The sequence below is a fragment of the Micromys minutus genome (genome assembly GCF_963924665.1).
Source record: "Micromys minutus genome assembly, chromosome: 2".
Lineage (NCBI taxonomy): Eukaryota > Metazoa > Chordata > Mammalia > Rodentia > Muridae > Micromys > Micromys minutus.
In genome coordinates, this window is record NC_137971.1 from 77288500 (window position 1) to 77310295 (window position 21796).

Here is a 21796-nt window from a genome sequence, read left to right on the forward strand (position 1 = left end):
CAGTTTGGCTTCTGGCCTCATAGAAAGTCTGGTCCCTGGTGTCCATGGGTACATGCTTTGATCAGGGCTGCTAGGCTGGGCCCCTCTTACTCAACAATGGCCCATTCTCAAGCTCCCTGACCTGACCCTCTAGAACCCCAGAACTCAGAACATAGTTTCAGAGGCAGCTGTGGCCTCCATGAGCTCAAGCAGGAACTTCATTTCTGCTCCTGGAGTTCTTGGGATACCCCATTAGTAGACAGAACCTGTTCTCATCACAAGGGGAAACTTAAAGCCTGCTCCTCAGACTTCTGAATCCTCTCTGACTGCCACAGAGCTGACTGTCCCAGCTCCATGTGGCCTGAGAGCCCTGAAAGTAACCCAGCTCTTTGCAGGTATGAGCTTGCCAAATAAGACCACACTGATTGATAGACCTGGTGACTTTCCTTCTGTTGGCTGCATTATATATTTAAGATGGCAACACATTAGGGTCAGCTCAATGGTTTTCTAGGCTCAGTATCACCCTACCCCAGACCTGTTTGGGTTTGAACTCAAGCATTATTATTTGTAAACAAAACAAAACCCAAGAACTCTTGTAAAAATCTTTCCTGTGTAGTTGTCATTGATCCACTAAAGTGGGCCATGGGGCTTGTAGTAAGAATTCAGCATGGCCATCCATTCACTCACTATTCACCGAGCACCAAAACAGGTCCAGATGTGGCTCTAGGAGGTGAGGGAGCACCTGTGAACAATTCAATTTGTTGATATTTAACATCTTTAAAGATCCAGATGCTGTGCTTCATTATCTGAAATCTCAGCTCTGGAGAGGTTGAGGTGGGAAGATCACGAAGATCTCATCAGCTTGGCAAAACCAAACTGGAGTAGGAAATAAACAGTGGTACTTGGGTGGCCAGTGTGCTGTGGATGGACGTGAATGAAGCTGGTAGTTTGAGAAGCCTCCCCACCTGATAGCTGGTATCTGAGCCTGCTGGGTGCACACTCTCTTCAGGGGCTTCAGAGCTCATCTCTGGATGACCAGAAGGTGAGATAAACAAGCTGTAGGCAGAGGCAAAGTCCTAGGGAGGAGCTGGGGAGGGACCAAGGTCACTGGGCGTGAAGGATAAGGTCTAGAGACATTGGACCTGAGAGACTAACTCAAGTTTTTTGATGATTCATGCTAGCAGATCATGGGAACCTTTTAAGAAAGAGAAGCAACTTGGTCTAGTTAATATTAAAATGGCAGCCTCTGACTGCTGTGTTTGTGTTTGTGTGTGTGTATGTGTGTGTGTGTGTGTGTGTGTGTGTGTGTGTGTGTCAGGGGATTGAGGAATACAAAGAATAGAAAACCATCCGGCATCATATGGTCTGGATAAGGGCCAATGGTGGTTGAGCTATGGAGGCCTTGGTAGAATCCTGATGGACAAAATCCCATCAAAGGACTTGGGAACACTCCTTCAGTGTCAGCTATTGCTACCAAGAAAGGGACCCATTCCAATCAGTGTCCCCTGAATTGGGGACTGACATTGAATCTGAGCTTGGAATTTTTAGGACCGAGCACTGTCCAGGTGAGAGGGGCCTTAGGAGGGAAACACAAAGGATGCTGGCCACAGGAGCAGACAGACAAAAAAAAAAAAAAAAAAAAAGCACAAAGAAGAGCTGAGGGTCGCAGGTAGGGTGGCAGAGCTTGAGGCTCTCCCAGAGATGAAGCAGAGGCAAGCCTAGGCTTCAGGGACTCTCAGCAGAAAGAGCAAGAAGAGGGGTGTCTGATGGCTGGGAGGAGGGATTACAGTCTCTTCACTCCCAGGAGAGTGTAAACAGTTCATTTATTTGCTTGCTTTGGTCCCATGTTCCCTGAACACAGCTTTCTACCATCACCTGCTTCAAATGCTATGCTGTTCCTTTCTTTCACCATTCTGTCAGTCTCTCCTCCCTGTTCTTGTCCCCAGGTCTTATCAGCACCTTTTTTGTCTCATTTGCTTGTTTCCCAGCCAAACACAAAGACTCTAGTCTGTTTCCTTCTCTCCTGTGTCTTCTGTGCCTAGAAGGGAAAGTATCATGGGTTATCACCTCAAAAAATACCCAGTGAGTGAACCAGTAAATGAGTGAATGTGCTAGTTTGAATAAAAGTGGCCCCCACAGGACCATAAGGAGTAGCACTAGTCAGGGGGTGTGGCCTTGTTGAAGTAGGTGTGGCTACTGGAGAAATTGCATCACTCACTCTTTCTCCTGTCCATGGATATTGATGTAAAACTCTCAGATAACTCTTCGGTACTATGTCTGCCTCCATGGTAGCATGCATCATGATGATCATGGACTAAACCCCGAAAACGGTAAAGTAGCCCCTATTCAGTGTTGTCATTTATAAAAACTGCCATGATCACTGTGTCTCTTCACAGCAATGGAAACCCTAAGACAGTGAATGAATGAATGAATGAATGAATGAATAAAAAGGCAAAGTTAGCATGTGCTGACTCCAGTTTGCTTCTGCTCTTAGGATATCTAGGTACCATTGTACACAGAGCAGGGTTAGAAGGAACAAAACCTATTTGGGCAGGGTGGGTTCACAAGAACTTGGTCAACCTGAGTGCTGGGGAGAAACAGCCTTCCTTGAGAGGATTTTAGTTCTCCTTTATTGGGGATAATAAGACCTATATAAATCTTGGAGACTGGGTAGGGGTTTTTGGTTAAGTGTACATTATTGGCTGGGGCTGAGGTGCTGGGAATGCTTCATTTGCATAAAGAGGAATTTCCAGTGCTTCCTGGACATGTCCTTATATGGATTGAGGAATTTAAAGCTGTAATTTGGCCACCAGGCTGTGTGACTTTCTCAGGGGTGGTGGGGGTGAGGGTTATACAGGCTACATGAGCTGGCGCATGCAGGCTTAGAGCCAGGAGGGACCAGTCCTACCTCTGTGGGTCTCAAGATGAAATTTTCAGGGTGTGGACATGTTTTGACATCACTCTTACCCTGGACTAGCTCCCCAAGTCATGTGGCTTTCTGGCCCCATGAGTATGGTGAAGGCTGACAGGGAGTGTGGTGGTTTGAATAGGAATGAGCCCAACACATTCATATATTTGCATGCTTGGTCACTAGAGATTGGTACTATTTGAAAAGATTAGAATGTATGACCTTTATGGAAAAAGTGTGTCACTTCTTTGAGATTTCAGAAGCCCAAACCAGCCACATAGACTCTCTTTTCCTACTGTCTTTGGATCTGGATGTAGAACTCTGTATCTCTAGTACCATGTCTGCCTGTATGCTACTGTGGTCCCCGTCATGATAACAGACTGAACCTCTGAGTCTGTAAGGCAGCCCCAATTAGATGCTTTTCTTCATTAGCGTTGCAAGTGGTCATGATGTCTCTTCACAGCAGTAGAACACTAAGACTGAACTTGTCTTACCAGCTGGTAGGGTCTGTTTTCTGTGACACCTGGAGCTCTGGAATCAGACACTGAGTACATGCCTTAAGCAAGGCAGGGAGTGAGGTATGACACTCAAAGTTATCTCCATGATCTTCACACAGGCTTGGTAGTTTACAAACACCCACACGTAACAAATATGCACACATACTATATACACACACTAACCAAAAATGCATGAGGTTATCAGGAAAATGTGTACACTGTCTAGATAGTTAATTACTGTGGTAATTTTTTTTTTTTAAATGATGCGACCAGTTCCCATGAGTTACTGCTCCGCGCGAGGATCCATGGGAGCGACTCCAGCCGGAAGCCCTGTGCTCGGTGTTTTTCTCTAACATGCAGTCTGCAAGACGCCCTCTCTCAGCTGTCTCCCTGCCAGCCGGGAACTTAGCTCACATTCTCCACAGCCCAGTAAAATCATGACTCAACAATCTATAATTTATCAAACAGATTTTTTATGTGTTGAATTCCCAATCCACAATACATCCACACAATAAGCCTACAACCATTTGACAAAGATGTAAACGGCCTACCTAGATAAAACAAATTGACCTATAGAAAACCTTAGGCATAATTACATCTACCTATCACCAGTTACGATCACCTGGGTCTAAACCCTCCTTTTTAGGCCCCATGTTGATTTCTCTCTCCTTCCTCCTCTCTCTCACCTTACAAAAACTTTGTCCCTACTCCACTCTCTACTGTCCAATCATATGTCGCCTTGACATTTAACCTACAGTTAATAATACAAAGATGTTATTTCTATTTTACTGAATGTGATCATTGTACTGTGGTTTCTATACGCTTAAAAATTCCTCATCACTTAGAAATTCATATTGAAATATTTATGTGACATGTAGACTGTTTGAGAGATAAATATCACAGTAACTCAGGAGAGAGTCTATGAGAGTATACATGGAATAATTTTTAGGGCCATGGACCTTAGGAATGAGTGTCTGGAGGACAGATACTGCTATTTTCACTAGTTTGCACCTATTCAAAAATTCCCAAGTTAAGAGTTACAACAACAAGTTCAAGAATCATCTGGGAACCTTTGATATTTGAGTCCTGTACTGGTTGGTTTTATGTCAACTTGCTGTAAGCTAGAGTCACCTGGAGGAAGGAGCCTCAATTGAGAAAATGCCTCAATACTTGGCTATAGGCAGGCCTGTAAGGCATTTTCTTAATTAGTGGTTGATGGGGAAGGTCCAGCCCATACTGAGGGTGGTGCCATCCATGGGATGGAGGTCCTGAGTTCCATAAGAAAGACTGAGCAAGACATAGATATCAAGCCAGTAAGCAGAATTTTCCAAAGGCCTCTGCTTCAGCTCCTGCCTCCAGGTTCCTGCCAGTTTGAGTTCCTGTCCTGACATCCTTCAGTGATGAGCAGTGATATGGAAGTGTAGGCTGAATAAACCCTTTCCTCCACAGCTTGCTTTAGTCATGGTGCTTCATCACTGAGTAATTAATACAGGTCTGTGGTGGCTTGAATAGGTTTGGCCTCCATAGATTCATGTGTTTCAATGCTTGGTCCATAGAGAGTGGCACTATTAGGTGGTGTGGCCTTACTGAAGGAGGTGTAACATTGTTGGAGGAAGTGTGTCTCTGGGGGGAGGGGCTGTGGGGTCTCCTGTGCTCAAACTCCAACCAGTGTAGAATTCAGTCTCCTATTGCTGCCTTTGGATCAGCCATCTGCTTGCATACAACCATGCTTTGTACCGTAGTGATAATGAACTAGTCTTCTGAAACTGTAAGCCGGCCCCAATGAAATGTTTTCCTTGATAAGACTTGCCTTGGTTATGGTATCACTCACAGCAATAAAACCCTAACCAAGACTGGGGTATTTATTACTGTGATAGGCCTGAGCATGCTTTTATCCAGAGGAATGTGGATTTTAAGACTTTAGAAAACCAGTGACATGCTTTAAGTGGGGCTTCATGGGCCATCCTAGTGGGAACATGGAAGACAGTAGTGGGGAGGGTAATTTGAACAGTGAGACCTGGCTCAAGAGGTTTCAGAGGAAAAGAATTAGTATGTAGCCTAGAGACTGTCCTCGTGATATTGGTGAAGAATATGGTTGGGTTTTGCCCTTGTCTAAGAGTCAGAGGCTAAAATGAAGCGATTTCGATTAATTGCATTGACAAAGGAAAGCTTGAAACATCCTAGCATAGACAGAGATCTGTGTGTGGTTCACTCTCAGGAAGAGTGTTTTGATCAAACATAGCAAACAGAGAAAGGAAAAATACAAATGTTCCGGTCCAAGGGTTAAAGGAAGTGGTCTGGGCAGAGTTGGAGGGGCAGGAAGTAGCATAGGAATTGGTAAGAGGACGGTGGGAGGTGACCAGTCAGAGGCTCCCTTTGGGATCCTTCAGTGGTGGCACTCAGGAACTCATTTTGCAAAGGTCTCTCCGAGTAGCTAGGAATCCAGCGAGCTCCAAAGGCCTGTGTTTGATTCCAGGCCTGGATGAATGGGAGTTGTTCTAGCTTCCCTTATATAACCAGTGCCCAGGGGTTGAGGTTGCTCAGACAACCTTGTCTTTTACAGTAGGGCTGCTGCCAGTTTGTGTGCAGTGCTGGGGGGCTGCATACCCTGCATGCCCCACATTCCCCATCAGTGTAGGTTTGAGAAGAAATGGTTCCTCTGCTGCCCCCTGCAGGCAATCCATGGAACTTCTCTGGACACCATTGCTGCTGGTGGCTGCTTTCCTCTCAGAGGTCCTGGGCTCACCGGAGATAGGCAAGGGCATCAACATTTCCCAGCCTTTGCACATCGTGGAGGATCATAACTTAATGGTGCTGACTCCTGCAGGCTTGACGCAGACACTGAATGAGACCCGCTTCCTAATGGTGATTTTCCGTGAGTATCTGACTCTGGCAATGAAAGGTGATGCCCGTCTCATTGATTTGGGGGCACCCCAGGGCTTTTCATATACTATCAAATACATAGAAAACACAGAAATACTGCAGGCACTCAGCTGGGCATTGGTCTGTCTCTGTAAGAACGCAAAATTCTGCTTACTAATAGCTCTTCTGTCATGGTGGAAGGCTATCCTCATCTTTTTTTTTCTTGAACCCTCTACTATGAGATACACCCTCAGCCCCTGTTTTTACGGTTTTTTAATCACTCCAATAGCTACCAATATGAACACTTCGAAGTATGTGAACACTTCTCTTCACATGAGCATAGACTATTATCTAAAATCAGCACTCAATTAAAGTCATTAAGTTCCCATTGTCTTTCAATATACAATCGAATTCAAAATGAGTTCTTGAAAACTGGTAGGCCTTCTAAAGGTAACCTTTTGAAAAAGCATTTTGGGGGAACTTTCATACAGTAGAGTTTTGGGAGGTTTCATTCTCCCACCTTTCTGAAGACACCAGAACTCAAGGAGGATGCTTGGCAGAACTTTTCCTTCTCAGGTCTCAAGCTGCCCATGTGTAAGACAAAGTTCGGTATTTTGGATTTGGTTCTGATCACCTGTTTCTCCTAAGCTTCTGTGTGCACCAGTGACACCACCTTACATTCTGAGTCAAAGTCCAAAACCTCAGGGTCAGCCCCAAATTTGATGTAGCCTCATATAGAATGTATCTCCACACCCTATTGTTTGTGCACCCAAACCTCTGCGGTCCCCAGTACCATCTGTCACTGAAGGCCTCCTCCTTACCATTCCCTGCCTGAGACCTGAATTAGGCTCCCCTATGGATTCTGCATGCCTTCCGAAAGTTCTCTGTAAAACACCCAGAGAAACTGGTCCCTAGAATGCAGCTCTAGTTGTCAGGATGAAATGTTCTGGCCTTTTGTCCTGCACTTTGTTCTGTAGCGTCCTTCCTTCAGCTCTGCCCTTGGACTGTGAGATTTAAGTTTCTTGTGAGGAAGCTTTATCTCATTACCATTTAGCCTGGGAAGGACTCTTTCCCAGTCTTCTTAGCCTTCCTTCTGACACCATTTGCCACATCATATCCAAAGCACTTCTAAACCTGAGTGTTCTGTGGGGTAGGGAAATAAACTTTGCCCGTGTCTATGTCTAGGTCTGTCACTATTGGAACATGGTAGGTCTTCACACTTCTCAAGTGAAGAATGAATGAATGATATTTTCTTGTTCACACATGTCAAGTGAAGAATGAATGGATGATATTTTCTTGTTCACACATGTCAAGTGAAGAATGAATGAATGATATTTTCTTGTTCACACATTTCAAGTGAAGAGTGAATGAATGAATGATATGTTCTAGGGATCTCGTTTCCTCCGTGAAAATTAACTTGAATGAGTTCAAGAAACAGAGAAAGTCTAGTTTTTGGTGGGAAGACACCAAGCAACGATTGAAAACTCATTGAATTTGAGCCCTTTGCTACTTTTTCCTAAGGCAAAGGTGGCGAGAATGTGTCCTGGGGTTACAGTAGATACTGGTGGTGATCATAATGAAGATGATGCTTGGGAGAATGGCAACACTTGTCGATGACGGGGGTAATGATAGAGAGATGCTGATGGTGATAGACATAATAACGGCATGGTGACAACTGTCAAGGTTAGCCTTGACAGCCAACTTGACTTAGCATGGAGTGATCTGAAAGGAGAAGCCTCAGTTGAGACACTGCTTAACTCATCTTGGTCTGTGGGTATGTCAACGAAGTACTGTAGTAATTCTTAGTTGATATAGTAGCGTAAAAACTACCGTGGAATGTATCTCCATTCCTTGGGCAGCTGGTCCTTGGCAGGCTTGTAAGCAGCATTTCTCCATGGTTTACGATTTGGTTCCTGTTTGAGCTCCTGCTCTGACTTCCCTCAGTGATGGATTATGACCTGGAACTATAAGGCAGATGAACCGGTTTTCTCTCCAAGTCGCTTTTGGTTGGAGTGTTTTGATATAGCTTTTTTTTTTTTTTTTTTTTTTTTTTTTGCTATATCAAAAGTGAGTAACTGAAACGGAATAGAGATTATTATAGAGATAGGGATGGATGTGTGTTGGGATTGGTCTGGTCCTGCTGTGTATTCAAGTGCTAAATACTGGCCCACAAGATCTGGTTACCACCAATGAGAAGACCCTCACTTTCACCAAGCCATGTCATGTGACCTTGCTCCCCCACACTAATTGGTCAATAAAAAGCAAAAGCCTGTGATTGGGCAGTAGATAGAGGCAGGTGGGTTTTCAGTTACCTGGCTGGGAGTTCTGGTAGAGAAAGTAAAAGAAGAAAGGACACTGAAGAGGAGGAAGCTGCCATGAGAGGAGATGGACCATGAACACGTGGCCAGCAGAAAGAGCAGGCAGCAAGGAACATCTGGCTGGGGTGTAAGTTAGAATAGCTCCAGAGCCTCTTCAATACAGACTCACAGCTTATAAATGAATAAAATACCTGGATTGTACGTCTTTTTCTAATTCCTTTCGCAGTGATGTTGATGAAGGTGATGATGTAATGAAGATGATGGTAATGATGGTAGAAATTAAGATGTAGGAGATGATGGTGGTGGTGGTGGTGATGATGATGATGATAGGAATGATAGTGATGTAGATTGTGATGTGGATGAGGATGGTGGTAGTGATGGAGATACAGATTTAGATAGTGATGATGAAAAGGAATCGGTGATAAAAGCTGATGTGGTTTTAACTATGGTGGTGATGATTTTTTATTTTATTTTTTATTTTTGGACATTTATCAAACACCTGACTTGCAGACACCATCTTACCCATGAGGCAAGTTCATGAAAGGTTAGAGTCACACAAGTAACTGCTCTCAGTTTAATACCCAGTCTTCCACCTAAATACCTGCTCAAACTGTCCCATACCACTACATTGATCTTTAAAAAATGTACCTACCATCTCGTAAGTATTTACTGAATGCCTGGAACGCCCCAGATGTACTCTCATCACCGAGGCAGGAGCGGTGAGCTTTGTTGGTGCCTTTCCAGAACTCACAGGCAGGAGAAGAGAAACAAGTGCTCCACAAGCAAAGCCCATGATGTATCTTGTGGCTGAAAGTACTGTGGGTGGGACGGAAGTCTGAGAGGCCTGTGCCCATGGCAGCAGTCTCCTTTACCTTCATTTCAGACATGTCACTGGGCTGTGTGTGGGACCACTAAATGTCCACCACTCGGCAATCACCCCAAGGCTTCTGCTGCCTGATCGTATGTGCTCGTAAACACACTGAACATGAGCCCAGCATGACAAGGTCCACAGGGAAGCTGGGAGAGGCCACAGAGCAGAGCAAGCAGCAAAAAGGCCAGAGCTTGCTGCTGGCGACAGATGGGCGCAATGAAGGTAGCGATGGCGATGGAGCAGACAGAAGAAGCGTCGATCTGTTGATCCGTGTGGGAGGCGCAGGGTTCCCATCCATGCGTGGGGAGTTCACCGAGAATGATCATTCCCACTCAGGATCCAGTGCTGAGCCAGTGGCTGGCAACCGGGCCAGTGCCTGCTGTCATAAGGCCTAGCCTCCCAGGCTTTGCTTTATGAACATACATCTGTCAGATGTGGCCTCGTCCACAACTGGGAGGTGACCTGCAGTCTATCCAAGTGTGCCAGATGGTAAGAGGTTTGGAAAAGACAGAATGTTCTGGCTTGAAAGGGGAGCTGTTTTTTTCCAAGTCCTGACTGGGCATATCTGTCTGACATGTGGCCGTAGGGATTCTCAGTCTGTGACTGTCATCAGGAGGTTTTCCATTCCAGCGGGGACAGCCCATGCCATGACCAAGGTCAGTTCTCTGAGGCTGATTTTAGTAAAGAGCCCCTACCTTACTCTCTGCCCAGCTGTGTGAACGACCAAGGATTCCAGAATATCAGATACTTTAGCAGAGTGCTAAGTCCCTTTGGCTACCCCTTGGCGAGGTGGTGGGATCAGAGGGGAGAGAGCATCCAGTGTAGCCAGCTCCTCACTCCTCGCCTGACTCTGGAGCCTTCCCAGGCACTGCAGGAGAGGAACTCTGACTGCTTAGTTCCAAGATATTCCACCAGATGGCGCAAATGAGCTGCATCACTCGCCCTTATTTTCTGACCAAAGAAAAATTTACACCATTTTAATAACAGTAGTGATTAAAATGTATTGTGTCTTTATTATGCGATAGGCATTAATCTAAGGGTTTTACATACCTAGTGAAAGTTAAAAAATAGCTCTGCAGCCAGCTTAAGTATGTCCTGGTATCAGGGCCTTGGGCAAGTGTGCAGTTTTGTTGTACCTCATACGATTTTTTGAGAGGGGCAATAGCCTTAGTATCTGAAAAACCCTTAGAAAATACTAAGCACCATGTCACTGTTAAATAACTTCATTCGATTCTGATAATCTCCCAAATCATTCTGCTTTACAGTGCATTTGCCTCCCTGCCTGTCACATTTCTGAAACCTACTCCTATCTGTGAACACAGGAAAAGCTAAGGGCTCCCAAGACAAACAGGACCGGAGAGAGGGAAGGGGAGAAAGAAGCCTAGTTTATCTTTCTACTGCCTCTTTCAGACAACTCATCCTTAAAACAGTCCAGGAAGCTGGCCAAGGAGCTGGGGAAAGCCGTAGAGATCTTCGGGAAGGGCAAGAATGGCTTGGGCTTTGGCAAAGTGGACATCACCGTGGAGATGGAGCTTAAGCAGGAGTTTGGCATCACCCAGGCCCCGGAGCTGAAGCTATTTTATGAGGGCAACAGGTTAGAGCCCATCAGCTGCAAAGGTAATGGCGGCTGGGGTTCAGGTGATCGCATGCTTGGGAAGCCCCTGGCCGTTCAAGGCTGGATATGGGACACTCTGGTTCACATGCCTCTTGCTGACCCAGGCTCCTTATATTTGTTACTCCTTCTCAACTGAGCCCGGGAGCTGTCTCCGTTTCTCTCAGTATCCAGACACAGGAGTTCACCACAGGTGGGCGTGGCATTATTCCTATTTGCAATCCATTGCCTGGTATTCTAATTCACGATCCCACTCAAATGCAGGAGGGCCTAGAAATGTGGTTCAGCTCTACGTCTAGGAGGGAAATGGGGCTTGGTGAGCACTCAGCCTTCCTGCCACGAGAGCTCAGCTAGGGAGGGGCAACATGAGTTTTAGACTATAGACCGGAGGTTCTTTCCAATGTCTCTCTTCTACTGTAGAGAATTTTGATAGGGCAATGCTGCTGGCCCAAAGAGGAGGTTGCCAGGGGCTGGGGACATAGCTTTGCTAGTGAAGCATTTGCCAAGGATCCAGCTTTGATCCTCAGGACTCCCGTGAAAAAATGCAGGGTTGGTGATGCCTTCTTGTAATCCCCGATCTGGGGAAGTGGAAATGGGCAGGTGGATGGGGCTAGCTGACTTGGTAACTACTGGGCCAGTGAGAAGCCCCATTTGAAAAAAAAAGTGTGTGTGTGTGAACGCAGAACATGTATAGTTGATCTCTGAACCTCTAAATGCACACACACATGCACACACAAGAATGTACATATACATACACATACACAGATGAGAGGGCCTTTGGGTATTGAAACAAACGGTTGAGGTGGGGTGTCTACCTCAACATTGTCATTCAATGCTTTATTTGCTGACACATGTATTCACAAACCCAGGTACTGACACCTTACCATGATGACGAAGGTGTCTGGAGAATTCTGTACCTTAGCGGGTGACGTGGCTGATCCTGAGTTTTAAGTGTAAACAGATATTGGATAGACTGGGGTCGCAGGTGGATGGGTGGACTCCTCACTGGGAGGAAGTGGATGGAAGAACGAATGGGGAAGCCTGGAGGAGCTCAGCAGGAAGGCACTGAGGTAGCTCAGTGGGTGGAGCCATTGCTGCCAAGACTGAACCCGAGTTCAATTCCTGCAACCCACAGGGTGGAAGGGGGCAGTCCATGCCTGTGAGCTGTCCTCTGAGCTCCACGGGTAAGCAGTGGCACACATCCTTGAATAATTAATTCATAAGTAAGTGTAACAAAGGAGCCAAGCCCATCCTCTACCATGCCAATAGCATGGCCCCACGGTAGATTTGTTGAATGACAGAATCCAAAGGAAAACAAGGCATTGCTTCTTTAAGGGGCTTGACACTTCTGAAGCCTTCTAAGCAGGCAGCACAAGAAAAGCCCAGGAGCTAAGAGAGCCAAACAAAGAAGCCAACCCAACTGAGGAAATGGAGAAGACGTAGGGGGGTTAGCCTTGAAAAAAACCTGAAGGAATAGCGCTGCAGGAGCTAAAGAATTAGACTGTAGGAGCAAAGCATACAAGCTCATTGCAGTTCTCAGGATCCTCACAAGAGGGCGAAGGAGAGACACGAGGCAGGCTGGCTGGGAAAGCACTTCAGGAGGAACTTCAGACAGAACTTTATGTAACACACCAGACAGGGCTTCTGTGCCCAACAGGGGTAGTGTGCGGAACCAGAGGAGGGAAGTGGCAAGAGGGACGGCACTTGGTTGCTAGGGATGCTGAGGAATGACCCTCAACAGCATGACCCATCCAACCCAAGCAAGGGCCACTGATAATGTCATGGCTTCAGGGAGGACCGTGAAGAACGAAGCAGGCCTGGTGGACTTTGTGCAGATACACACCTGCCCACGACGTAGCTCAGGCGCTGGTTTACCTGTCCCAGTTGACAGATAATTGAGACCTGATTCCACCAAGAGATGACAAGATGATCACGTTGTAGCTTCTACTTTCCATGTGAAGTTGGAGGAGAAGATGCTCTGGGACTCCTGCGCCTTGGAGGTGGCAATGAGTTACTGAGACCACCTCCTCCATGCAGGAGGTTTCCGTCTCCTCTTCCAGGAAGTCTGCCCCGACTGCTTAGGGCATGCAGCTTTCTTCTCAGCTGTGTTCCCACAGTGTCTGTGCGTCCTGATCAAGAAGTCACCTCACAAAACGGTATCTGCTTTGAAGAGCACCACAAAGACAAGGGTTCGAGCCTCTGCAACCAAGTTCTTGCCTTTTGCCTCAGAAGCAGTCAGTCCCTCTCGGGCAGCCTCAGTTTCCTGATCTTAGATTGGGGCATGTGAAATCTCTACCACCCCAGGTCAGTAAGCAGGGCACAGCATTACCTGGTGCTGGTCAGTGCTGGCTACAGGTCCAGATCCCTGCAGACAGCACTGGCTTCCAGTTGCTCTTTAATGCTTCTCAACAGCCCAGCCTGGCAATGACTTTTACAGCCAGCGCCCAACAAAGTGGAAAACTTCTACACAGCATCCTAGCTGGGACTGGCAACATGGTTCACCAGGTAAAGGGGCTTGTGGCCAAGCCTGGCAACCTGAGTTTGATCTCTGAAACCCACACATTGGACTCCAACAAGCTACGCTGTGACTTTCGTGCATGCTCCATGGTGCCTGCACACTGGCGCACATAAATAAATACATTGAAATATTGTACTTTTTAAAAACAAACAATAACTCAGGTTATTAAGCAGTGAAGTCGGGGAAGATTTTTCTGGAAAGGGATGTGTAGTAGGTATTTTAGCCTTTTGAAGCAGAAAACTTGTCACAGCTACCCACTCAGCTATGTGTTATGTGAACAGGCATGGCTGTATTCCAATAAAGTTTTATTTATAAAACCAAACAGCGGGCCATATTTGGTTCATGGGCTAAGTTTGTTGAGCGCTGAGCTATACTGTGCTGTATATTCAATAAATAGAAATGTCTGTTATTAACTATTAATTTTGGAACGATTATGTTCTTAATAGTTGTTAAGTTTTAACAAAATGAAATTTCCAGAGCCAAGTTCAGGAAGTCACACACAAGAAGGCAACACATTTCTGAGCTTACTCATCTTTCCCTCAATGTTACTTCCAAAGCACAGGAAGGAGAACCGGAAACCAGGATAGCCCACTCTTCCAACAGGATGTGTTTTAGCTGTGAGTGCTTGAGCAAAGCTGTAGACCTTGGCTTGCATTTGCTCATTCTGAACAGAATGAATGATGCCTGCTTGACGGGACTCTTTGGAGTTTCAAGAGGAGACATTGCTCTGCACCACCTGCAGTATGATTGTTTTGACGCCTCACGCAGGGCGCAGGTGGGATGTAGCCCTTGCTGGGTCAAAGCCCAGTCCTGTCCTCCTATGCAAGGTCTGGCGGTGAGAGACTTGGCTGTGTCTACCTCTCAAGAGGAAGGAGACTCAGAAGGCCTCTGGGCCTCTATTAGAGATGCTTTCACACCTTGTGCTTGGAGATGTGGGGCCGAGCACTGGCCCAGTCAATCATTGACTTGGCATTCACACCTGAGTTGTTAGTGCTGTGTCCTCTGGCACGGAGCCAAGAGCCAGGGGAGGCACGGAGTCTGGCAAGGGCAGTGCCCAAGCTGCAGGCACTTGGGAATACGATGCTTCAAAGGACCTGAGCTCCCCAGAATCCAGAGCACCAAGCAGAGGCCATACATCCTAAAAGAGGAGGCCTGATAGCGGCCCCTCTCAGGCTGGCTCTCCTGGTGGCCACTTCCTTCGCTCCCTTATTGTATAGCATTTTTTTTCTTTTTTCTTTTGTTTTCCTTTCTTTATTTTTTTTTTCTTCCTTCTTTCCTTCCTTCCTTCCTTTCTTTCTTTTGTTTCTATTGAGCACCAAATATGTGCCTGGCAGCTTGCAATAACATTCTCTGGCATCAATGGGAGGAGAGGCCTTTAGTCCAGCAAAGGCTCATTTTCGCAGTGTAGGGGAATGCTGAGGTGCCGAGGTGGGAGAGGGTGGTTGGGAGAGGGAGCACCTTCATGGAGGCAATGAGAGGAGAAGGGGGGGTAAGATTGGAGGAGAGGGGATAACATCTGGAATGTAAACACAGAGAATATCCAATTAAAAGGAAAAGAAAGAGTTTACTCCAAATCATGACAACAGTTTTAGAAAGTGCTAGACTTACAGAATGTCTGGAGGCAGGGAGTGCAGGAACAAGAAAGAATGGAGGAACAATAAGAATGGAGGCTGCAGCCATGGGCCTGCTTACCTGAGGGTTAAGCTCACCTGGAGGCTTTCTTGATCTCTTTTGTGTGTGTGTGCTTCTTTGTCTCTTTTGGGATGGGGCCACTATGTAGCCCAAATTGGCCTGGGGTTGAGCATCTCCGCCTTCAGTCCTGAGGGTTATAGGCATGAGGCATTATCCCTTACCTCAATCCTAACTGGATCTATCAAAGCTGAGAATTCCATCTGCTGTGCCCAGGAATACTGATGGAAGCTAGTCACTGTGCTCTGGATAAACATACCCTAGGATTCCATCGTAGGAAGTAGGGGACTAGTACTCAGATGCATGTTGTTAGAGGTTAGGAATATGAACACTCCTAGGTGAGGGGTAGGAGGCTTCTGTGGAGCTTGTCTTCCTCAACATACTAAGACCCTGAAGGGCTGGTCCAGACCACACCCCATACCCCACTTTATCTGAGTAGCAGTTACATGCAAATGTTTAGTTTGTAAAAAGCCATCAAATGTACATCCTCACTTACTTCTGCATGGAACAGGGTTACTTATGGTTTTTCCTACAGTTCTAATGCTCTAAGGATGGGGGTTCTCACCCTGGGGGTTTCGACCCCTTTGAAGATTGAACAACCTTTACACAGTGGTTCTATATCAGATATCCTGCATATCAGATATTCACATTATAATTCAAAGCATTAGCAAAATTGTCATCCTGGAGTAGGAGTGAAAATAATTGTGTGGTTTGGGAGTGTAGGGGGTGTCACCAGAACTTGAGGAACTATATCAGAGGGTCCCAGCAACACTGGTAAGGCCCAGAACCACTGTCTTAGGAATTGTGGTGGTTCCTGTTGCCATATTGACTGGATCTAGAATCTCCTCACAGAAGGGCCTCTGGGCATACCTGTGGGGGGATTATCTTTATTGGGCTAACTGATGTGGGAAGACTCCTGCTAACTGAGGGTGGGACCCTTGCCCGGGCAGGTACCAGAGAATGAGAATTGGAGCAAGTGAGCTCCGACTGGCAGATGCTCTCTGTTCTGTTTTTGAGTTTTGATGTCACATGACCTGCTGGCCCCAGGTTCCTGCCCATCCCCTTCGCTCACCTGCTGAGATGGGCCAACGGGCTGTGCTTCGAACTGTGAGCCGGAACACGCATGTTTCCCTTCCGTTGGTCTGCCAGAGGGTTTTGTTTTTGTTCTTAAGCATAGCAACTAAACTGGAACTAAGAAACTGAAAGCTTCTTTCAGTTGCCTCTGCCATTCTAGGTGGACTGCTCAGTCTTAAGGAGGCAGTTTGTCCTGCTTCGAGGCCTTTGCATGGGCGTGTTGTTCTATCTCAGGGCCTTTGCACGGGTGAGCTGCTCTAACTTAGAGGCTTTCCTTTCCTTGATGCGTCCTGCTTACCTCCTGGACATTTTTCAGATTTTAGCGCCTATGTCATTGTCCCTGTGAAACCTTTCTTGATCGTGGCTTCCAGGTCAGATATTTTTGCTACAGGTTCATATGACTCTGCTCCAAATACTTTCTTGGGGTGTGATTATACACTTGTTTGTGTAATTAGTTGAGTGTTGTCTTCCTCAACATATAGGAGATTCAAACTCTGTGGTAATTCATTTCTTTTCTACTCACAACAGCATCTCCAAGACTAAGTACGACACCTTAATACAGTGAAGGAAAGTCAGTACACATATGTCCAGCAAATGAATAGTTAAAGGAATTAGCGAATCACAAATGACGATTTGGCTGCATCTTGAAGCTATTCAAAACAGATCCTGTTCTATTCAAAAATTATTTTAAAATTTCTCTCTCACCCTATACCATGGCTTACCTCATTTTTTGTCTTGGAAAAGCATGTCTCTGTATACAGCAATGTGTCCATTCTTGTACACCATATTCCCTTCCCAGACTGGAAATATGTATCCTCACTTTAGAGGCTAGGAATTCTGCGTGTGGGTCCTCCCGTGTGGCATCTGAGTAATGGAAGCTGTGGTTCTGGGCCCTCGGAGGATATTTGGGTCTCAGTGAGAACATGAAAATCATAGATGCAGAAATCAGATGTTCCCCAAATTTCAGAAATGTGATCTTTTGACTCATATTTTAAGAAAACATTCATTTTTCTGTCACCTTAGACAGGAGTGAGGACGCTTCCTCTCAGGCTAGATTCTTAGATAGCCTGGTAAACTGGCTGTTAGCAAACTGAACCTTGCTTTCCTTGTCTGCAAAATGGGAGACAGAGTTACTGAGGAGGTTTAATATAAGCACAGTAGTCAGTATAGGGTCTTGGCTGTGGAGAGAAGCTAGGAACAAACAGCTGCTGTTAATACATTCATGTCTTGGAATTCTAGAGAAAAAAGAAAAGGGTGGGGTTTTTTAACCTGCCAAGGGTAGGAGTCAAGACAGGACACTTGTTTATGGGATTCGGGGAAGTTCCGATGGTACTCATTTAACTGTCTCTCTTCAGATGTGGTTGAATCAACAGCTTTGGTTGTTTGGTTGAGAAGACAAGTTAGTAAAAAAGTGCTTTTGTTCAACAACAGCAATGAAGTGGCCGATTTTGTGAAATCCAGGCCTGTGGTCATCGTTGGCTTCTTCCAGGTACTGGGGTGAAGAGCTGGGGGTTATTTCCGAGTGGTGAACTCTCTGTGTTGGAAGGGAAGGAGGGTTCCTAACTTGGATAGGGTCCTCGTTCAATTTCCCCATCCACTGAGCTGGTGTTTCCAAGAAGCTCTTGGTTCAAATAAAGAAAAAAATACATAAAAGTTGAAATGTTAGAAGTTAGAGGATGGGGAAAATGGAGAGAGTAGGGGGAAATTGACACTCCTATTTAGTTGGTTTTAACACTGGATCTGATCTCTGGGGAATCTATTTAGAATATCAGAGACTAAGAGGATAATTTTAACTATGATTCTAACAGGTACCTATTACTATGCTTAGGCTAAACCAGTCTCTAGGGATCAATCCTCATCCAGATCCAGTGGGAAAGATGCTTGGGAAAGCACATAGATAATTTTAATGTGACTATGAAGTGTATTATGGCCACTCTCTATTGATTTTATTCTTTACAGTTATAAATATTACCAACTATGTTTGCTTGTAGACAGTGAGTTTTTCATGTGCCTTAACTGACTTCCTTTGGATGGACATTCCTCATCTCTCAATAGAAATCAATCTTTGCTATCACATTTACACAAGGAGAGTGCAGAGCTCTTCCCTTTCTGCTTCCCCAAGAGTATTCTTGCCCCAAATATTCTTTCATGCTGAATGCTGAATCTCAAAGGCCAAAAGTGCAGCTACATCTTGATGCCAGTTCTCATATGCTGTTAGGTAGAGTCAAATCAAATCACTTCTTCTGAAAGTGACTCTGGAATTAACTTCAAAAATATCCCCAATTCATGGGTTAGAACAACTTCTGGTAACAGGAAAAGTGAAGATATCCAGTTATCACCATTGATCTCTGAGAATTTGCTATGTGTGGTTCAGTCATAGCGAGAGGAACATTCTAGGTGGGAAACATCCACAAAAGACTTAGACACTTACCAAAACCTCCAGCACTTAGAAACAAAGGCATAGATGGAGTATTCTTTCTGTCTTCCCCTCAAATAAGCCAGGTACTTTTGCTTCTCCGGCGAACCATGGAAATGATCTTTCCCAAACAGGATTTAGAGGAAGAAGTGGCAGAATTGTTTTATGAAGCCACCAAGGACTTCCCAGAACTAACTTTTGGAGCAATACAAATAAAAAATTCCTTTGGACGATTCCATGTGATCCTTGACAGCGTCCTGGTATTTAAAAAGGTAGGTCTTGGCCCTATTGATCTTGAGAATCCTTTCACTTCACACTAAGGGACAGCATTTGGGGACAGGCTCTTATTCCATTAGCTATGATCTAAGTGTCACTGGACTAGTTGACTTGTTAGGAATCTATTTCCTGGGTCTCCTGACTTCCCAGCTTCTCTGCCTTTGCCAGTATCTGGCTTGCATGGAATTTAGAAAGTCTCTTCAGAAACCCTATTGAAGTTCTGTTAACTGTATCCTATCTATACATCTAAAGTTCTACAGAATAAACCAACTATAAAATCAAAAGTGAAGTAGCAATTGTGGAAAATACATTCCAGGTATTTATTTATTTATTATTGATAAATACATTTATTGAGTACTTGGATTCTGTGTTAGATCAATAAGCAGAGGGAGGCATAATTTATTTATCTACTAATTTTATTATAATAATTTAATTTTGAAATAACAATTACACAATCTACCCTTTTCATCTCCTCCCTCCAACCCATTCTATATACTCTTGTTCTTTCTCTAATTCATGGTCTCTTTTTATTTAGTTATTATATACATGCACACACACATAAGTAAATGCATAGATACAGCCTTCTCAGTCCATATAATGTTATAGGAAGGTATATGTTAAACTCATAAGCATTGAACACTATGAATAGACCAGTTTTAAATCCTGGCTCCAGGGTTGGGGTATGTATGATTCAGTGGTGGAATACATGATCAGTAGATGTGAAGCTCGAGGTTCTATCTTAGCACTAGTTAACTAGATCACTAACTCCCGAGTCTATTACTAACATAGTAATCTTGGATAGGTTATTTCACTTCTCTGTGCCACAATTTCCTCATGTGGAAAGTGTGAGGGGTATAAGAACAACAAAGAATGAAAATGGAAGAAAAGGAAAGGAAAAAAAGTGGGAGGCCAATATTAGCAGCCTCCAACACCGCCAACTGTTTGGAGATCCTACAGGGCTAAGAGAACTAACATACTAGAGAGTTCCCACTAAAACTGTGAGGTGGCTGCTATGATCAGCCAAGAGCTGGAACTCTATATATAGAACAACTCAGGACTATAACCCAGTGAAGCAAGAAAACAAAGGCGACATCAAGTTTGTTTTCTAAAAAAATCAGGGTGGCTGGTGTCAGGGGTGGCGATGGGGAGGTTGGAAGGAAGCAGAGGAGATGTGGAGAGGTCAGTGGGGAAAGTATTTCAAGAGTCTAGGGGGGAAGTTTGTACCAAGTTCTGTCTGGTGGGGATGAAGATATGGGCCACTTACAGACTGTAAATAATCATATCACTCTTATGTTTATCCAAATCCTCTGGGAAGCAGTTATGTAGCAGGATTAGATATGCCAAATATTCATTAGGAAAACAGTATAGCAGTGAGGAACTCAGAGAACCATCAGACCACAAAGAAGGTGTGACCCTTTGGAGTTACGAAAGCTGATAGGTGGGGTTTTAACCACAGGAAGTTGATTGGAGATGCCTCTCAGGGAAGTCCTAGATCTTCCTGTTCTGAGTTTGCCTTTCTATCCCTGAAACCTTTGGCTACTGTTTGGTGGCAGTGTGGCAGGCTGTTTAGCCATAGTGCATGTATTTTGGTGGGTTTCAGAGCACAGCAGCTGTCAAGATCTTCAGTGTTTTACTTTCATGACTGGGTGGGATTGGGTTGTGCTATTTACATCTGTTAGGTGTGTATATTATGAGAGCTACTGCCATCTAACATGCCTTTCCTCTGGCTCCAGGGGAAAATCGTGAAGCGCCAGGAACTTATCAATGACGGTACAAACAAAGACCGTCTCAACCAAGTCATAAAGCAACAGCTCACAGGGTTTGTGATTGAGTTCAATCCTGAGGTCAGTGACAAAGGGCTCCAGAAGGACAGTGGGAACCCTTGTGTGTACTTTGAATGACATGTTTCACTTGCAATTTCAGAATAAGGACCTGATTTATGAACTGAACATCTTAAACCACATGTTGCTCTTCATCTCCAAAAACTCAGAGTCATCCAGCACCATAATCCGGCATTATAGGCAAATTTCAAAGGAATTCCAGAACAAGGTTTGTAGCCCAACTTATTGTTGACAGCTCTTTAATAGTGCACAAGGATAGCAGCACATTCTGAGGGGCTTTTACAGCAGATTACACACAGCATGTGGAGGCTGAGGAGGCTGCCTGTCTGCTCCTGGGCATAGGAGTAAGCCTGCCTGGGGGTGCTCCCTAATACTTGCCATTTGAGTTTCATTAGTTCCTAGCTTCTCAGTGGTTATCTTCCCTTAATCTGAGGGGTCCAGAACCACAAGAAGTTTTGCTTGATTTGGCAGATTCTTTTTGTCCTCGTGAATGCGGATGAACCTAAAAACAAACGCATCTTTGAGTACTTCCAGATCTCACCAGTCAATGTCCCATCTGTTCAAATCCTGAACTTAAGCTCGGACGCCAGGTACAAAATGCCCACCGATGACATAACCTTTGAAAGTCTCAAGAAATTCTGCAAGAGCTTCCTCAGCAAAACTGCCAAGGTAAGCCTGCTCTCAGGTAAGTCATGAGCAGAGCCTGAATCACCTCCTTACAATCCTGCTGGGTTTGTTCATCTATAGGAAGAGACAAAACAGAGACCATCCCAAGGTTCAGTGTGACACAGTCTCATTTCCCTCTTGAATCACTGCAGTTTTAGGCTTCTTCTGAGGCTGGATATATGCTGCCAGTTCTTCAGTCATAAAGAAAATTCCTGGGAGAAGTTCAGCTGTTCTAAAAAGCTCACTTGCCATCTGAAGGAGGGCTTTGT

General features: G+C 45.1%; 1 protein-coding gene across 1 annotated transcript in view; it reads left to right on the forward strand.

The window, feature by feature from the left end:
* Positions 1–21796, forward strand: part of PDILT (protein disulfide isomerase like, testis expressed) — a gene marked incomplete at its 3' end in the record, with an annotated part of 33526 nt that overhangs the window by 4029 nt on the left and 7701 nt on the right. Inside the window, exons 2-8 of the mRNA XM_080912421.1 lie at positions 6060–6259; positions 10846–11052; positions 17684–17817; positions 18879–19016; positions 20754–20864; positions 20944–21069; positions 21333–21530. Coding sequence (XP_080768547.1) covers positions 6067–6259; positions 10846–11052; positions 17684–17817; positions 18879–19016; positions 20754–20864; positions 20944–21069; positions 21333–21530 — 1107 coding nt within the window. The 5' untranslated portion in view covers positions 6060–6066. The remainder of the gene's footprint in view (positions 1–6059; positions 6260–10845; positions 11053–17683; positions 17818–18878; positions 19017–20753; positions 20865–20943; positions 21070–21332; positions 21531–21796) is intronic.